Source organism: Anastrepha ludens, chromosome 4 (genome assembly GCF_028408465.1).
Source record: "Anastrepha ludens isolate Willacy chromosome 4, idAnaLude1.1, whole genome shotgun sequence".
NCBI lineage: Eukaryota > Metazoa > Arthropoda > Insecta > Diptera > Tephritidae > Anastrepha > Anastrepha ludens.
In genome coordinates, this window is record NC_071500.1 from 108,361,936 (window position 1) to 108,376,969 (window position 15,034).

At 33.1% G+C, this 15,034-nt stretch overlaps 3 protein-coding genes across 6 annotated transcripts in view; 2 read left to right on the forward strand and 1 right to left on the reverse strand.

Moving 5' to 3' along the window:
* Positions 1-2,771, forward strand: part of LOC128860548 (BCL2/adenovirus E1B 19 kDa protein-interacting protein 3) — a 42,549-nt gene extending 39,778 nt beyond the window's left edge. For all 4 annotated transcript variants that reach the window (XM_054098138.1, XM_054098136.1, XM_054098140.1 and 1 more), the window contains 2 exons: positions 990-1,142; positions 1,218-2,771. In XM_054098138.1, the coding sequence (XP_053954113.1) occupies positions 990-1,142; positions 1,218-1,269 (205 nt within the window). In that variant the 3' untranslated portion in view covers positions 1,270-2,771. The remainder of the gene's footprint in view (positions 1-989; positions 1,143-1,217) is intronic.
* A 4,070-nt stretch (positions 2,772-6,841) lies between these two features.
* On the reverse strand, positions 6,842-8,317 carry LOC128862226 (transcription termination factor 3, mitochondrial). The gene is made up of 2 exons (XM_054100732.1): positions 7,337-8,317; positions 6,842-7,263 (listed from the first exon to the last, which is right to left on the reverse strand). The coding sequence occupies exons 1-2, from the start codon at positions 8,271-8,273 to the stop codon at positions 6,986-6,988; spliced, it is 1,215 nt and encodes a 404-aa protein (XP_053956707.1). The 5' UTR covers positions 8,274-8,317; the 3' UTR covers positions 6,842-6,985.
* Positions 8,318-9,310: 993 nt separating this feature from the next.
* Positions 9,311-11,771, forward strand: LOC128860549 (vesicle transport protein SFT2B). The gene is made up of 4 exons (XM_054098141.1): positions 9,311-9,560; positions 10,134-10,303; positions 10,387-10,504; positions 10,586-11,771. The coding sequence occupies exons 1-4, from the start codon at positions 9,489-9,491 to the stop codon at positions 10,715-10,717; spliced, it is 492 nt and encodes a 163-aa protein (XP_053954116.1). The 5' UTR covers positions 9,311-9,488; the 3' UTR covers positions 10,718-11,771.
* Positions 11,772-15,034: the final 3,263 nt, after the last annotated feature.

A 15,034-nucleotide genomic window follows, 5' to 3' on the forward strand; every position in this document is an offset into this window, starting at 1 on the left:
CCTGCATCTCCGCTAATAGGGAGTCTACGACGAAGCACCACAGCAGCGGAGAAAGAACACCCCCTTGGGGACATCCTTGCTTGGCCCTGACTGTGATTTGTTCGTCGTCGCTCCCACCAGCGGTTAACAGCCTCTCAGAGAGCATGGAGTATATCCATTTTATAATGGCTTGATTAACTCCGTGTCTTTCGGCAGAAGAACATATCGAGCCGAAAGTGGCATTATCAAAAGCCCCCTCAATGTCCACGAACACGCCCATTGTGTATTCGTCAGCTTCCAGCCCAGCTTCAATCTTGCTAACAAGATCGTGTAAGGCTGATTCACATGATCTTCCACTCTGGTAAGCGTGTTGATTTCTACTAAGTGGACCTCGAATATGTTTCTCCACCACTCGTTCCAGACTTTTCAACATGAACGATGTCAAACTGATTGGTCTAAAACTTTTTGCTAGGGAATAGTCATCTTTTCCTGGTTTTGGAATAAATACTACTCTGACGCGTCGCCATTGGGATGGTATATAACCAAATGCAAGACAGGCTGTGAAGATCCTTTTCAGGGCCTCAATCAGCCTGTCTCCTCCTTTTTTAAGCATTACTGGATATATTCCGTCAGGTCCAGGGGACTTAAAGTTCTCAAAGGAAGATAAGGAAAACCTTATCGATTCCCTTGTCACTATCCGACTAGCAATATACCAGCTGTACCTAGAGGTTCCACCGTTGCCACCGTCATTGTTCATGCCACTCTCAGCTTCAGAGAGAGTTCTACTACCCGGAAAATGGGTTTCGAGTAGAGCATTAAACGTTTAGGGGATAGCCTGAATATGCGTTGTTGTTGTAGCAGTTAATATGTGTCATAGTTGTTGTTTGAACAGCACCACATTTTTGGTATATCTTGAAAAATGCTGCAGGGATGGTAGCATATATCAGATTCAATTTCTAATTAATTTATTATTAGTTTCCAATTAATTTATTTTTCTCTTCCTTTTGCAGGGATTGGAAATTCGAACATCCACAAAAGAAAAAGGGCGCAGGTTACTCCATACGCTTGACACGCGTTGGCAAGAACTCGCTGTTCTCCAGAGAAATATTATACTCGCTAATTTTGTCGAATGTGCTGTCCTTGCTATTGGGCGCCGGACTAGGGTAAGTATGCACGAAACTTATAATTTGGCTTCAAGAGCAATAATTTTGACTTTATTTTGTTTCCTCTTTTTACAGGTTATGGCTCAGCAGACGTGGTATTCTCTTGACCCGAGTCGTCATTGACTGAACTAAATGTTAAAGTGAAGTGATTTTTACACATATTATTTTAATATTATTATTTTAATCGATGCAGAAAGCAGAAACAAAATAGAAGGAGCGAAAGTTAAAATAAACAACGTTTAAATATTTTTAATAAATAAAGAGTAAAACAAGAGGAAAATGCAATTGAAAAAAAGTTAAGGAGTTATCAAACACCACAAATAGAAGCGAGCGCAGATAATACAAAAATAAGTAAAAATATTTTCGTACCACAAAACAATAAATATTCTTGAAATGCAATGAGGATATTTATAGCGAAGAATAAGAGTAAAAAAAAACAGTTACGCTTTTTGATATGGCGTTACGGGAGATAAGGAAACGTTTTTTTTCTTTTTGAATTTATTTTTAAATACAAATTTTACAAAAGTGATGAAATATTTACATTCATATAATTACAACAACCATTCATATGGATCGACATAATCATGTGTATTGCAACAGAAGTTGGGCGAGCGATAGCCAGCTATGATAATCAGCCAATTTAAAATCGTTGTAGACGGTGAAAGATCACTTTGTTGCAAGTTTTTGTGTAAAAATGCGAACAAAACCAATTAGTAAGATACTTTAAAAGCTACATAAAATACTGATGATTAGCGTTGTGTGCTTTGGGCGAGTTTAAATTGATTGGTCGTATGGAAGCTGATCAGTAAATGAATTTGAAAATATACTAAATAGCTTATGCGTGTGTGTGTTTGACTAATCACACATATGCAAAGCGACAATTTAAACATGGTAACGAAAAGTAAAAGCAAACACTAAAACAATTCGATTAATATATTTACATACAAATGGACTAACTGATTGCAACGTGCAACACAAGCGTGGGCTCAGGACTTTTTATTACAATATGTATTATCCCAATTTTTCGAACCTAAAATGCGATTGAATATTTTTACGAGGAATGCTTTGTATATGATCTTTTTTACAATTTTCATTAAACAAAAAAATATCTAAACTATTTTAATATTTTTACCAAAAATGAGATAGAAAAGAAAGGCATTAGCAATTAGTATTAACCGTATTTTAGTAGTAGAAAAAATGAAAAAAGAAAGGAAAATCAGAAAAAAATGTAAAATTTCATGTACTATATTTGTCATATACTTGCGTACTTTCTTTAGAAGTAGAAATTCGTATATCTTATAGTTTCTTGCGCTTCTTATTTGTTGCTCCTTTTACTATAGAATTTGCGCTGGGTTCCAGTTATATGAATTTCTTGTATTTTTTGTTTTATTTGTGTTTTCTATTTATATACATACATATATGTACATGTAACTATGTATGCATATTTGGTGCTCGCCGTTGTCGAGTTTACCAATACCACCAGAACGCGTTTGCTTTTTTCTAGATTTTAGTCTAATTAAGTCGTGAGGGTATTTCCTCCACAACATTTGCATACATATAACTATATTATATATTATATTTATCCAAAAAAAAAAATCGATTATTTCATTTAAATTAAAATTGTAATATTGTAATTGAATTTAATTGAAAAACAAGACGAATTCGAAAATATCGTACAGTTACGCATAATAAACCCCTTACCCTATATACAATTACTATATAACATATATTTACATACATATGTATATGCATAATTATATTATTAAAAATATTATAGACTTTTTTGATAAACTAAAGAAAAGAAACATGGAAATAAGTATGAGAAATGCAATAAAAAAAATTAAATAAGCGAAAAGGAAACGTTGGTGTTTTAACTCGTATTTTTTCATTGCTTGTGTGGTTTTCATTTTGCAGAACGCAAAAAAAAGCAAGTACCTATTAATTAAAAATTTATTAAAAATCGTAACAGGATAAAAGATTCTCCATACATCTTTCCACCGACAGTTGGATCTATTTTGCCGAAATGACGCAGGTTTATATTTGGCCAAAGACTGAATATATGTACTTTACGAATTTATAACAATAAGTCTGTTCATGTAAAAATTATCCAGCAACTCAATTTCCGGGAATTCGCTCTCAAAGATAAAAATATCATCAAAGAAAGTGCATAGTCGCTAAATTAGTTACAATTTGCAAGTTTAACGAACAGCTGATTAAATTTTTAACGGGGAAGAGTCACAAAAATTAAAAAAAAATCGTATTAAATTAAAAAAAAAACCAAATAAAATGCAATATAACAAGCTTAGATCCACATGATTTTATTTTGTCCACAATTATTTGCACCATTTCATCATCACTGTCAGATGAAGAACATTAGCATTTGTATTATTGTGGCAATCACAGCTTTCTTCATATTTTCCTTGCTTCCTTCCACCTATGCAAATTAGTTAATAACTAAGAAGTAGAAGCATAAATCACAAAAGATACCTTCAATGCTTTTGACTTATATTTCGAAAACTGCAGCAACGGTGTCTGGAGGATGTGCTTCAGAAGTGCATACCTCCATATCATTAGCCGACTCCTATTTAATATGTGACTTCAAACTAACTTTATAAATTTTATCTAAAATATAATATATTTACTTATAATGTCCATTTGAAAAGCTCCTCGTAAAAATATCTGCCGTTCGGAGTCGGCTTAAAACTGTAGGTCCCTCCATTTGTGGAGCAACATCAATACGCACACCACAAATAGGAGGAGGAGCTCGGCCAAACACCCATAAAGGGCGTACGCGCCAATTATATATATATACAGTAGGTTCTGTTTTTATGCGGCTTTTTTTTTATGTGGTTTTGAAATAGTGCGGTTTTTTTTTAATTACAAAATGCATGTCGACCTATCGGGAATTGTACATATAAACAAGATTCTAAACCAGCTAAGCAAAAACTCATCACAGATTACATCAGAAATGCTAACCCTACAAGTATGGAACCGCCTGCATAACTATCTAGATCAGACGTGTACATTTCCTCAAGTGACGAAAGTGATTTTACGCCAAATCCTAAACGAACGCGCAACATGTGGGTATTGTCTGATTCTATTTCTGACTTAAATTTATTTTTCGATTCTGCCGTTTCTTAAATAAAGATATAATTTTCAAAAATACAATATTTTGTTTGTGCGATTTTATTTAATTATTTCAGATTCATGCGGTCTATGGAACGTATCTATAGTAATAATAAGGAACTAGTGCCCTTTTTTATGCGATTTTATTACATTATTTCAGATTTATGCGGTTTTAGCACTTTGAAACGTATCCATAGTTTTACTATAGAACTAGTAGCTTTTTTTATGCTGTTTTTTTTTTATGCTGTTTCTTGCGGAACGTATCTACCGCATAAAAACAGAACCTACTGTACATATATCCATTCTAATCACCTTTTTTTATTTATATCTTAGACTCATCTAGCAAATATGGATTTGTATTTATTTTTACTTTGCGATCAGCTGTTTTTCTCACTTGCAATTTCCTCTCAAAATGTCATTTTGTTCTCCCACTTTCCCCTACCTTGCAAATCTTTTGGATACGTGAAAACTTGATAATTGATAACATTGTTACAAATTATTTTCTTCACCTTCCAAACATGCTTTTTAAAAAATGTTGCTGTAAAGGCCGTATAAATATGTAGCTAATATTGGGTATATTCAGAAACGCATTATAATGCGCAACGTACTTTTGCAGTGTTGGCAGTGCGTTCAGAAATGCAAATATGGCAGTACTGCAAATGCATCGCGTTCCAAAACGCCATTTTTGTATCAAACGTCACGCATTATTTGCAGGAAAAATTTTAATACTGCCGCTGATTACGCTAATATGATGTCTGATGAAAAGTGAGTATAAAACTAATTTTTTTAGCTTTTAATGTAAAGATATATTAAATATACGTTATTAAAAAAATATTTAATATAATTACATATTTCTTGATTTTAGCGATTATCTAAGTACATCGGAAGTAAAGTTGCTTCTCAGAGTCCGACTGAGCATGGAAAGTGAATTTGCTTCAGGGAGGAGGAAAAAGAGTGTTTTGTGGAATAAGGTGGCGGAAGAAATAAAAAAGTGAATAAAGATTTGAAAATAGACAGGCAAATCGCGCAGCGAAAATTTTCTAATTATTTCAAAAGAAGATTTTTTTTTTTTTTTTTTTGAAAATTGGAAAAGTAATGAATTACAATCACAATAAATTAAAAAGCATTAGCGACTAGGAAAAAAAGATTTATTTTTGGGAATTTTTCGTTTTAATGAACATCTTACTATATGTGATCTTTTTAGCTTTACACGTCTTTTTTTTCTTAAATTTAGCAAAAAACTATCACTTTTTACTTCAAATATATCGTCAACAACTAAACTCAATAATACTTCCATTTTAGTGTAAAACGCGTTCATAAATGCAACAAATCTTTTTGCAAATCGTCAACAAATCTATCAATTGCATCACTTGTCACATTGGCAGTGTTGCCAGCGCTGCAATTACTGCGCATTTATAATGCGTTTCTGAATATACCCATTGCTACTGCACCCTTCCGCACTGCCGTAAAGAATATAGAATTTAATTGAGAATGTGTCCATTTTGGACAATGAACTTCCAAGAATAGTCGATTCGGTGTACCACCATCAGCAAGTGGACTGTGTTTACACGGACTTTTCTAAGGCTTTCGATAGAGTTTCTCATGCAATTCTATTGCATAAATTAGCCTCATTTGGTTTTCATTCTATATTCTATCAATGGCTGAAATCTTATTTATCCAATAGACGATGTGTGGTAATGATTGAAGGTGAATGCTTGGTACCTTTCATTGCTTCTTCAGGCGTGCCACAAGGCAGTATTTTAGGTCCTCTTCCTTTCGTTCTGTTTATTAACGACATTAGTAACTGTTTTTCTTTTGCAAATTTTCTTTTATACGCTGATGACCTGAAAATATTTTCTGCTATTAGGAAAACTGAGGATATTCATATGTTGCAAGCGGATATTAATGCACTAGTTCGCTGGTGCAGTAACTCTGGGATCTCCCTAAACATCAAGAAATGTTTTCATGTCACTTTTGCCAAAACTCAAAATATTCTAAAATCATCCTATAACATTGCTGATACTCTTCTTCAACCGGTTCATGAATTCAAAGATCTAGGTGTAATCTTTGACTCCCAATTTTCATTTAATAGTCACATTAATTTTGTTGTCTCCTCCTCTTACTCAATTTTAGGCTTTATACGGCGTAATAGCTTGAAATTCTCGGACCCTTAATTAACTTAAAATCGCTAGAAAATAGAAGATCTATACTCTCGCTGTCTTTTGTTTTTAGTTTAATTAAAGGTGATATTGATTGTTCATCCTTATTAAACAATATTCCTTTTCATATTCCTACTAGATCTCTCCGAATCACTTACCCCTTTCACCTTAAATTACTTAACACGAATTATGCACGTATTGCCCCTCTTGCCCGCACTTTAAGAGAATTCAATGAGATCTCGAGCTGTATTCCGCTTGACTTTTCCATGTCAAATAATGAATTGTATGAGTTCCTAAACTCTTTTTTAATTTATTTGTCTGTAAAAACCTGATTATGTTTTAGACTCCTAAATAAATAAATAAATAAGTAAATAGTACATGGACACAAAAGCCACATTAATTATATACAAGAAATTTCATCATATCATCGTTTCAGTTGCATTTTTATTTTACACTCAACATTTTTATCACCTATTCTACTACCTAATGTTTAACATGTATATGGTATGCTAATCTTATGGTGAAATGAAAGATGTATTTTTATTTAACATATTGCCACTATCTCGTCTTGAGAAAAAGTTCGTATGTTTCCAGATCGCTCTTGGCCACATGTCGCACGAATTGATAATCATTGCCACTGACTAAATCTTTTGGAGAGACATACAAATCCTTTTCGGGGTCATATTGTGCGCGACCAAGTGTAACAAGGAATTCATGACGTTGGCGTAAACGAAATTCGCGTGATGAGAGCACTTCAGGAAATTGTATTAACATATCATGGGATAACTGCATCGTTTGATGTGCATAAGCAAACCGTTCAACAAGCTCGTCTGATTCTGCAAAATTTTATAGTAAAATTAAATTTAAAAGTAAAAACATGAAATTCAATTATAAGTTTAATCAACTCACTCATCATCCATAATTTAGGCTTGTTCAAGAGCAAACATTTTATTTCATCATCATCGAATCCCATTTCTTCGCGTATACAAAATGTCGATTGGCGTATATGATCCATATTGTAAGTTATCAAACGAGGTTGTTTACTCGTCAAAAAGCGCACATCATCACCGCTCAGTCGAAATTCTTTTTGAAAATGTCCCAGTCGCCGATCAATACGTTGTGTCGAGAACATTAACCAGAAGGGATTGCGTGTAAAAATTCGTTGCCGCTGAGCAGGCGTAAAATTTTTCGATTCTAAATACTTAACTCGCGTTTGCAAATTATCTATGTCCACTTTAAAGAATAAGGGATTTTTCGTAATGAATTCGCCAAAAACGTCTGCTGGTACGCCTTGATCTTGTAAGAAAAAAAGATGTGGTTTACAATCCTTGTCAAATTCTAAGCTGAGTAGAAATTTGGCCAATCCTTTTCGTTTTTCAATACTGTGTAAATTTACACCGAGTTTTATAAACTGCTGAAGCGTAGGGGATTTGTCCACATATGCAGCGAAATTGAAGGTGGGCACATAGTCTTTTTTGGCTTCACCAACTGCCAATGATCGGTCATCATTCTCAAAACCCTCATCGCTGGTTGGCAAACGTGATTTTTGAACTGAACTATTGTCTGTCGTAGCATCATCTATTGCATGCTGATTTTCCAGCTGTCTCAATTCCTCTTTTAAATATTTATTTACTGCTTCCGTAATGCGGTTTTGTCCAATCTGCTCAGTTTGCGCTGATTGTGTAAATTGCCCATCATGCAACTCAACTTCCTGTGATACGGGTTTTTCTGACCGTTGTCTTGGCTGATTACGTAACTCACGCACAATTAGTGGAACATAGCAGGAAGTTTTAACTTTATTTTTAGCAATTTTCGCTAAAAAATTAATGTTCCTTACAATTAACATTTTAGCGTGCAAATGATACCATAACAACAATCAGCTGTTTTTGGCCATGGTTAAATATGTATGTGTATGCATATTTTCTCAAGGCAGAGATGCATTTAAATGTGCCTTAAAGAACTTAAAGTGGACAACAATCCCTAAAATGACGCAAGAATATAAAAGCGGCACCAGCCGAGAACAGTTACTTTGATTTAAATTTAAACCTTCGTTAAGCACCTTTTATAAAACCTTCGGGTTTGCACATGATTGTGGGACCATTTTTTAAAAGGTTATATCCACAAATCGATAGAAAATTAAATTTTAGGAAGCTACCTGGAAGCTCAAGTTCAAAATCGAAAACGTTTGGCCAGACCCGAGTGCCCAACGAAGGGTTAAACTTTTCAAGCTCATACTGCAGCGCTTGAAAGTCTCCAAATTTTTTCATTACGAATTAAACTAGAAAACAAAAAAAAATTCGATTTTTTTTAACAATTAATTGTCGGTTTATTTTCTCGAAAATCTGAAAAATATTTCTTAAGGCCGCCATATTGTTAATTTGGCAAAACAAAACTTCGATCAGGCACAAGATTATCTATTAATAAAATTAATTTCTCTTGTCCGATTTTTTTTAGATGAATCTCCAAGGACTAGTGATGATCATCGCAAGGACTTCTGGAGAAACGGGCTCCACACAAACAGCGATAACTTTTACAATTATTAATTTTTTTTTTTTAAATTTTTCAAAGTCAAGGCCAGACATGATGTATTTATGCTATTTTTTATTTTTGTAAAATAAAGCAAAATCATCATTTTTTTGGGCCTTTGACTACCCCTAACCCTTTAAGGGTGATGCGCAATCTTATATTCTATTATTTTTGCATCTATTTATGAAACTCTATCAGAACCATTTATTGTTTTAAATTTAGAATTGGATGTGAAAAGAAAATATAATACAAATCGAAATTTTATAGAACACTTTTATTTAGAGTTTTCAAATTGTAAATCTAATGTTGCCTAGCCGGTACAGCAACACTGTTACTGACGTTTCAATCAAGTGACATTCCAATCAGAAGCTATTGTTTTCCTATAGTGATTTGGTTCATTTTCTACTTTGTTGCATTTGTTGTATTATTATATATGGTTTTTTGTTTTTCTTTTAATTTAACACTTAGTTTTTGCGTTGTGTTGAAGTTCTCCAAGGACCTATTTTCCAAAAAAACTTAAATAAGTACAATAGAAATGGATAAATTACGACGAGTTCTTAACGGAAATGATTCCACCCCGGAAGAGGAGAGCAGTATTATCACACAGGTGAGGGCATATTTCCAAGAAACTCGATTTGCATATTTAAATTAAACAATTTGTGAAATTGGCATGAAAGTATTTAATGAACTATCGTTATAAAATTGGAATGCGCAATGCTTATATTGAAAAATAAAAGATAATCGCTTATTGCCGCAGCTGCTGACTCAACAAGTAGCCACCAGTTGCTTTGGGTGCTAAAGCTTGTTTTTGAGAATATGGAGACTAATTAAGCATTTCAAAGAAAAATAATGAAAAACATAATATCCTCGTTGCATTATTTGTGACATGACAGGCGGAAATCTATAAAAAACTGTTTATGAACATGTAAATACCTATATTGCATTGTGGGCGTTTACGGCATAAGCTTATGGGAGACGGGTATGTATGCAAAGGAGATCTGTATGCTGATAGGAACATCAAAGCTGAGAGTGTCTGGGCTTAGAGATATGCCACTGTACTTGTATATACATGTATGTATATACACTTATTTGTATACATCTATAATATTACTGTTTGTTTTATTTAAGGTATTATATATAAAAATTTCTAAAGAATTATTTCGAAAACATTCCATTCCAGATTAATGAGATGTCAACGCTCAGCTGGTCGACACGCATCAAAGGCTTTTGCATTTGCTTTGTACTTGGCATCTTACTGTCGTTTCTCGGCTCGTTGGCACTCTTTCTACACCGCGGCATAGTTGTGTTTGCGGTCTTTTATACGCTCGGTAATATAATATCAATGGCGAGGTAGGTGTACAAATATACAATTTATTTACGCTCTAAATGCAATTTATTGTATACACTTCATATTTATCAATCTCTGATTACAGTACCTGCTTTCTTATGGGCCCAGTTAATCAAATTAAAAAAATGTTTTCATCCACACGCTTAATAGCCACTTGCATTGTACTAGTATCTATTGTTATGACCTTTATAGCTGCTATTGTGGTATATATTCATACATATTTGAATTTTGTAAATAATTTTTATTTGAAAATATTTTTTTTCTCGTTGTCAATCACAAAACAGCTCCATAAAGCCGGCCTCACATTAATTTTCATCATTATCCAATCATTAGCTATGACCTGGTATTCACTTTCCTATATACCATATGCTCGCGATGCGGTAAAGAAAACAGTATCGGCTTGTCTTGACGTGTAAGCAACAACAATGTGGAATGCAATGCTTTATGCTTCGGCGCAATCGCAACAAGCTACTCATTCATTATATTCAGCTAAGTAAATTCGTTTAGAAGTTTGCTAGTATTATATAGTTTCTTTGTATTAGCTTCACTTAATTTATTTAAGAAAATTGCAATTATTGTTCATTCACAAAAATTTTAAGAAACTTCAGTTGGGAGGTATTAACAATTTATTTAAACTTTTACAGTTTTATTGTGTCGAAATTAGTTCTATATGTACGTCGCTGCAAGCTACAGTGTATGTATGTTTATAATCGCAGCGATAATGTAAATAGGAACATTGTCCACTAACGCTAAGTGCTATATGACAATATTAAATTTGCAAAAAAAGCAAGAAAAGTGTTTGACTAAAATTCACGATCAATAAACAATAGAATATTTACTACGAAACTGTAACTATATTTATGATAACGCTCTCTACTACACCCGCTGTTGAGTAAGGAAAGCTTATACTGTCTATTCTACACAAAACTGATATGTACTTTGCAAGGCGCATTAATTAAAGGTGGTGGCACTAGACCAACAACAATGTTTTGTACGTTTGGTTGTCACGGCAAAGTATTGGAAAAGTAGAAAACAAAAAATTAATTCGCCTTGTTATATTCTGTGCTGACAGCCACATGGACACAGCGAAAGAAAAAACAGATGATTTACCAACATCACCTTTAACAGAAATATAAAATTTATTTTTTTTTCTATGGCGATGGATTTTATATGTACGTTTAGCTTACTTTTCGTGTAAAACCACTACAGCGGGTGAAAGTTTGTTATCCATATAAAACAGAATATACATATAAATACATGTGTACATATATAAATGTAGATCTACCTGTATTACACGCTGAAAACTGCTATCAATGGCTTGTGTAACTTAATTCACTATTTACGCATAAAATTCAGCAAAATTTTCGGTTAGTTAACTCTAGAATGCATACCCTGGCATTTGTACCACCAATGACATTTAAACCGTAGTATCTTTAACTTTTGCGGCCGCCGTAGCCGAATGGGTTGGTGCGTGATTACCATTCGGAATTCATAGAGAGAACGTTGGTTCGAATCTCGGTGAAACACCAAACTTAAGAAAAACATTTTTCTAATAGCGGTCGGCCCTCGGCAGGCAATGGCAAACCTCCGAGTGTATTTCTGCCATGAAAAAGCTCTTCATAAAAATATCTGCCGTTCGGAGTCGGCTTAAAACTGTAGGTCCCTCCATTTGTGGAACATATATACTACAAAAGCGGCTTGATCAAACTTTAACATGGTAGCCAGAAAATTAAAAAAATTTGATTTTTCTTCAACCGTGCGTCAAACGACTTGCCAAACAGGAAAACACCCACTTACAGTACTCAACGCGGTATACAGAATACTATTCTATTTTTTTTATTCTTGACTCCTCAAATCACTTGATCGAACGAGAGTTTTTGCCTGGTTTGAGAAGCCACTTGAGTAATGTATTTCGCGCTGTAACAAAACCAGTCAAATGTATACCTGCGGGAAGCAATGAATATGATTCTATTACTAATTGCATTTTTAGGTACTAACATGATAACTTTTAAAAAATACAGCGAAACTAGATTTTTCTAACATTTTTGCAAGAGCATTAGATGAGCATTAATTTCAGCTTCGGGCAAGTTATATAAAATAAACACTAAACTACTCAACTACATCTAAACTAACGATAGTCAAATGCTAAAAAAATCATATTTCTTTGAAAAACATGACAAACGGGGAAAATTCATGCTGGAGTAAAAATGTGTCCAGGTATGCATTCTCGTAGTAAAAGTTGGATAAAAAATATATGCAGAAAAAAGTACATACTGAGAATTGGCGTAAATTTAAGCTAAACAAATTTTTCAATCTTTCACCTACAGATATTCATAAAATTACTTTATTTATATGTGTGTATATTTTTGATAAATCTAATTGTATTAATTATAATAAATTTTTTTAAAGAAAAACACTAAAAAAGTACTTGTATTATTAAAATTTTGAGCCTGCAGGGAGCTCGGGGTGAATAGGGAACTATAATATGTAATATATAGCGGGTGTTTCTTTAACTGCATAAGAACTGTCGATATCAATAACTACGGTTTGACAGCTGAGAATGGCAAACTGTGTTCACATTTCTGTTCAGTAAAATTTGACAAATCATCATCAATCATTTAACGCCAGAACAACGCTTCAAAATTTTCTTTGCACAAAAAAAAAAATATGTTCGCAAAGTTCATAGCGCAAAGTGTTGAAGAAGAAAATGTCGATTCGTCGTTATTTTCAACTTGTTGGCTTTTGTTCTTCGGCTACGTGGAAAATGTTAACTAAGGATCTTGTCTTACGTACCTATAAAATACAATTCGTGCAAGAATTCGGGCCAAATGACCATCGCTTGCGTCGCATATTTGCTGATTGGACTCATTTAGATAATTCAGATTTATTCGAAAAAGTAGTCGAAAATTGAGCTGATCGAATGGAGCATGAAACTTGCAGCCGAGGCGTATTTTAAAAATTATATTTAGCTTTGATAAAATATTTAGTTTATTCAGTTTTTTATACAGGGAAGATAAGTCAAATGCTATGACTTAGTACGGATTAGATTTAGATTTATTGGACAAGAGTCAGTGCACCGTATCCCGTTCATGTGCAGATGACTGCGCAGTCTGCAATGGCCTGTGAGAATGCCCAAGAGCTTTCTAAGTTCTATTCTAGGGGAGAGTTATGAATTTCTTAAGGGCTTATATGCAGTTAGAATTTCAAAAAATCGATTATTTAAATTTTATTTTCTTAATGTACATATGTATATTAAGGAATTCCTACATACATTTAATATCGTTTCGGTGAATATTTTCGAAGTTACACGCAAATTTGAAAAGGCGTTTCAGAGTGATTTTATCCTATGTAAAGTGATTTTCAAACTTTAAACTTTTTCTGAAAATGGTGTTTTCACAGTCGGTGACCAACATTACTCGAAAACGGCTAACCGATTAGTCTCAAATTTTAACCAGAGCTTCTTGAATATATTTTCTAGTAATTAATCGAAAATTTTTTCTCATCCATAAATATTTTTTTTTTATAAACAATTTAAGGGCGAAATTTTGGTTAAAAGTCGATTTTGTTTTGAGAAACCTCCATTTTGTCAACAAAATTTTTTGCTTATTCCTTGGACTACTTACTAGATTTAGCATAACTTTAACGAAATCTGTTTGGTTTCAGAGAAATCAGTTCAGAGATATAGTGGTCACCGCAAAACGTCTTTTTTGAAAGCAGCTCTCGGAGATCAGCTGTATCTCCTTTCCAAATAAATATTTTTTACTAATACTAAGTCTTAAAATACAGTTAAAAGATAACAATATGAGTACAAATTTTTAGATCAATAGATTTAGATTTAGTTTTCTCGGGAAAAATTCTGGAAAATTCGCTTTTTTTCGGCTTCTAACTGCATATAACCTCTTTTAGTTGTATACCCCCATTAAGGATATCGTAGTTCGTTTCTTTTCTTGTAGTTTTTATTTTTTTGTCTATAAATTTGTCCTGTTAAAATAAAACCTTGTACAAATATTTTTTGATGTGATTCCCGCAATGAAAAACTCCACACTTTCATATTTAAGAAAAAATAACTTTATTTTGAATCAGGAAAAATAGCATAACAATTCGTTAAAATATCAGACAAAACTAATCTCTTATACATTTGTATGCATGTATGTACATATGCTTATTCACTAAAAGATTTTATCGCACATTCACAATCAAAGTAAATGTGATTTTCGAAAATAATAGTTTGAAAACCCCTAAAAATGGTTTTCGTATCGAGTTGGCTTCGTAAATAGCTACAAAATAAAGTTTAAACATTAAATTTAAATATGCAACTAGCTTTGGCTATAATCTTCACATGCTTTCATTTCATAATATATGAAATTAATGTGTAATCTTATATACATATGTTCATACATATCTTAAGACAACAGACAACTAAATCCTTTAATGAGGTTCTGAACAGTTCCTGAAAGTTTGATAAGTATTGCCACCAGCAAATTAAATAGTAAATAAAGAAATAAAAATATGCGCGATGTATACAGCAGATCTACGGTGGAGTTCAAAAATCGCTTGAATATTGGTAATATGGCATTGATAGCTCTTGTTGGTGCGAATTCAAAAGTACAATAAAAAAGTAGGTTCCATGGATTTACAAAACTGCTAAATAGATATATTTTTCATCTCGAGATAAAATTTTATCACTGCGAATCCCAGAATCACATCAGTTTACGCTTGAAGCTGCATAGTAT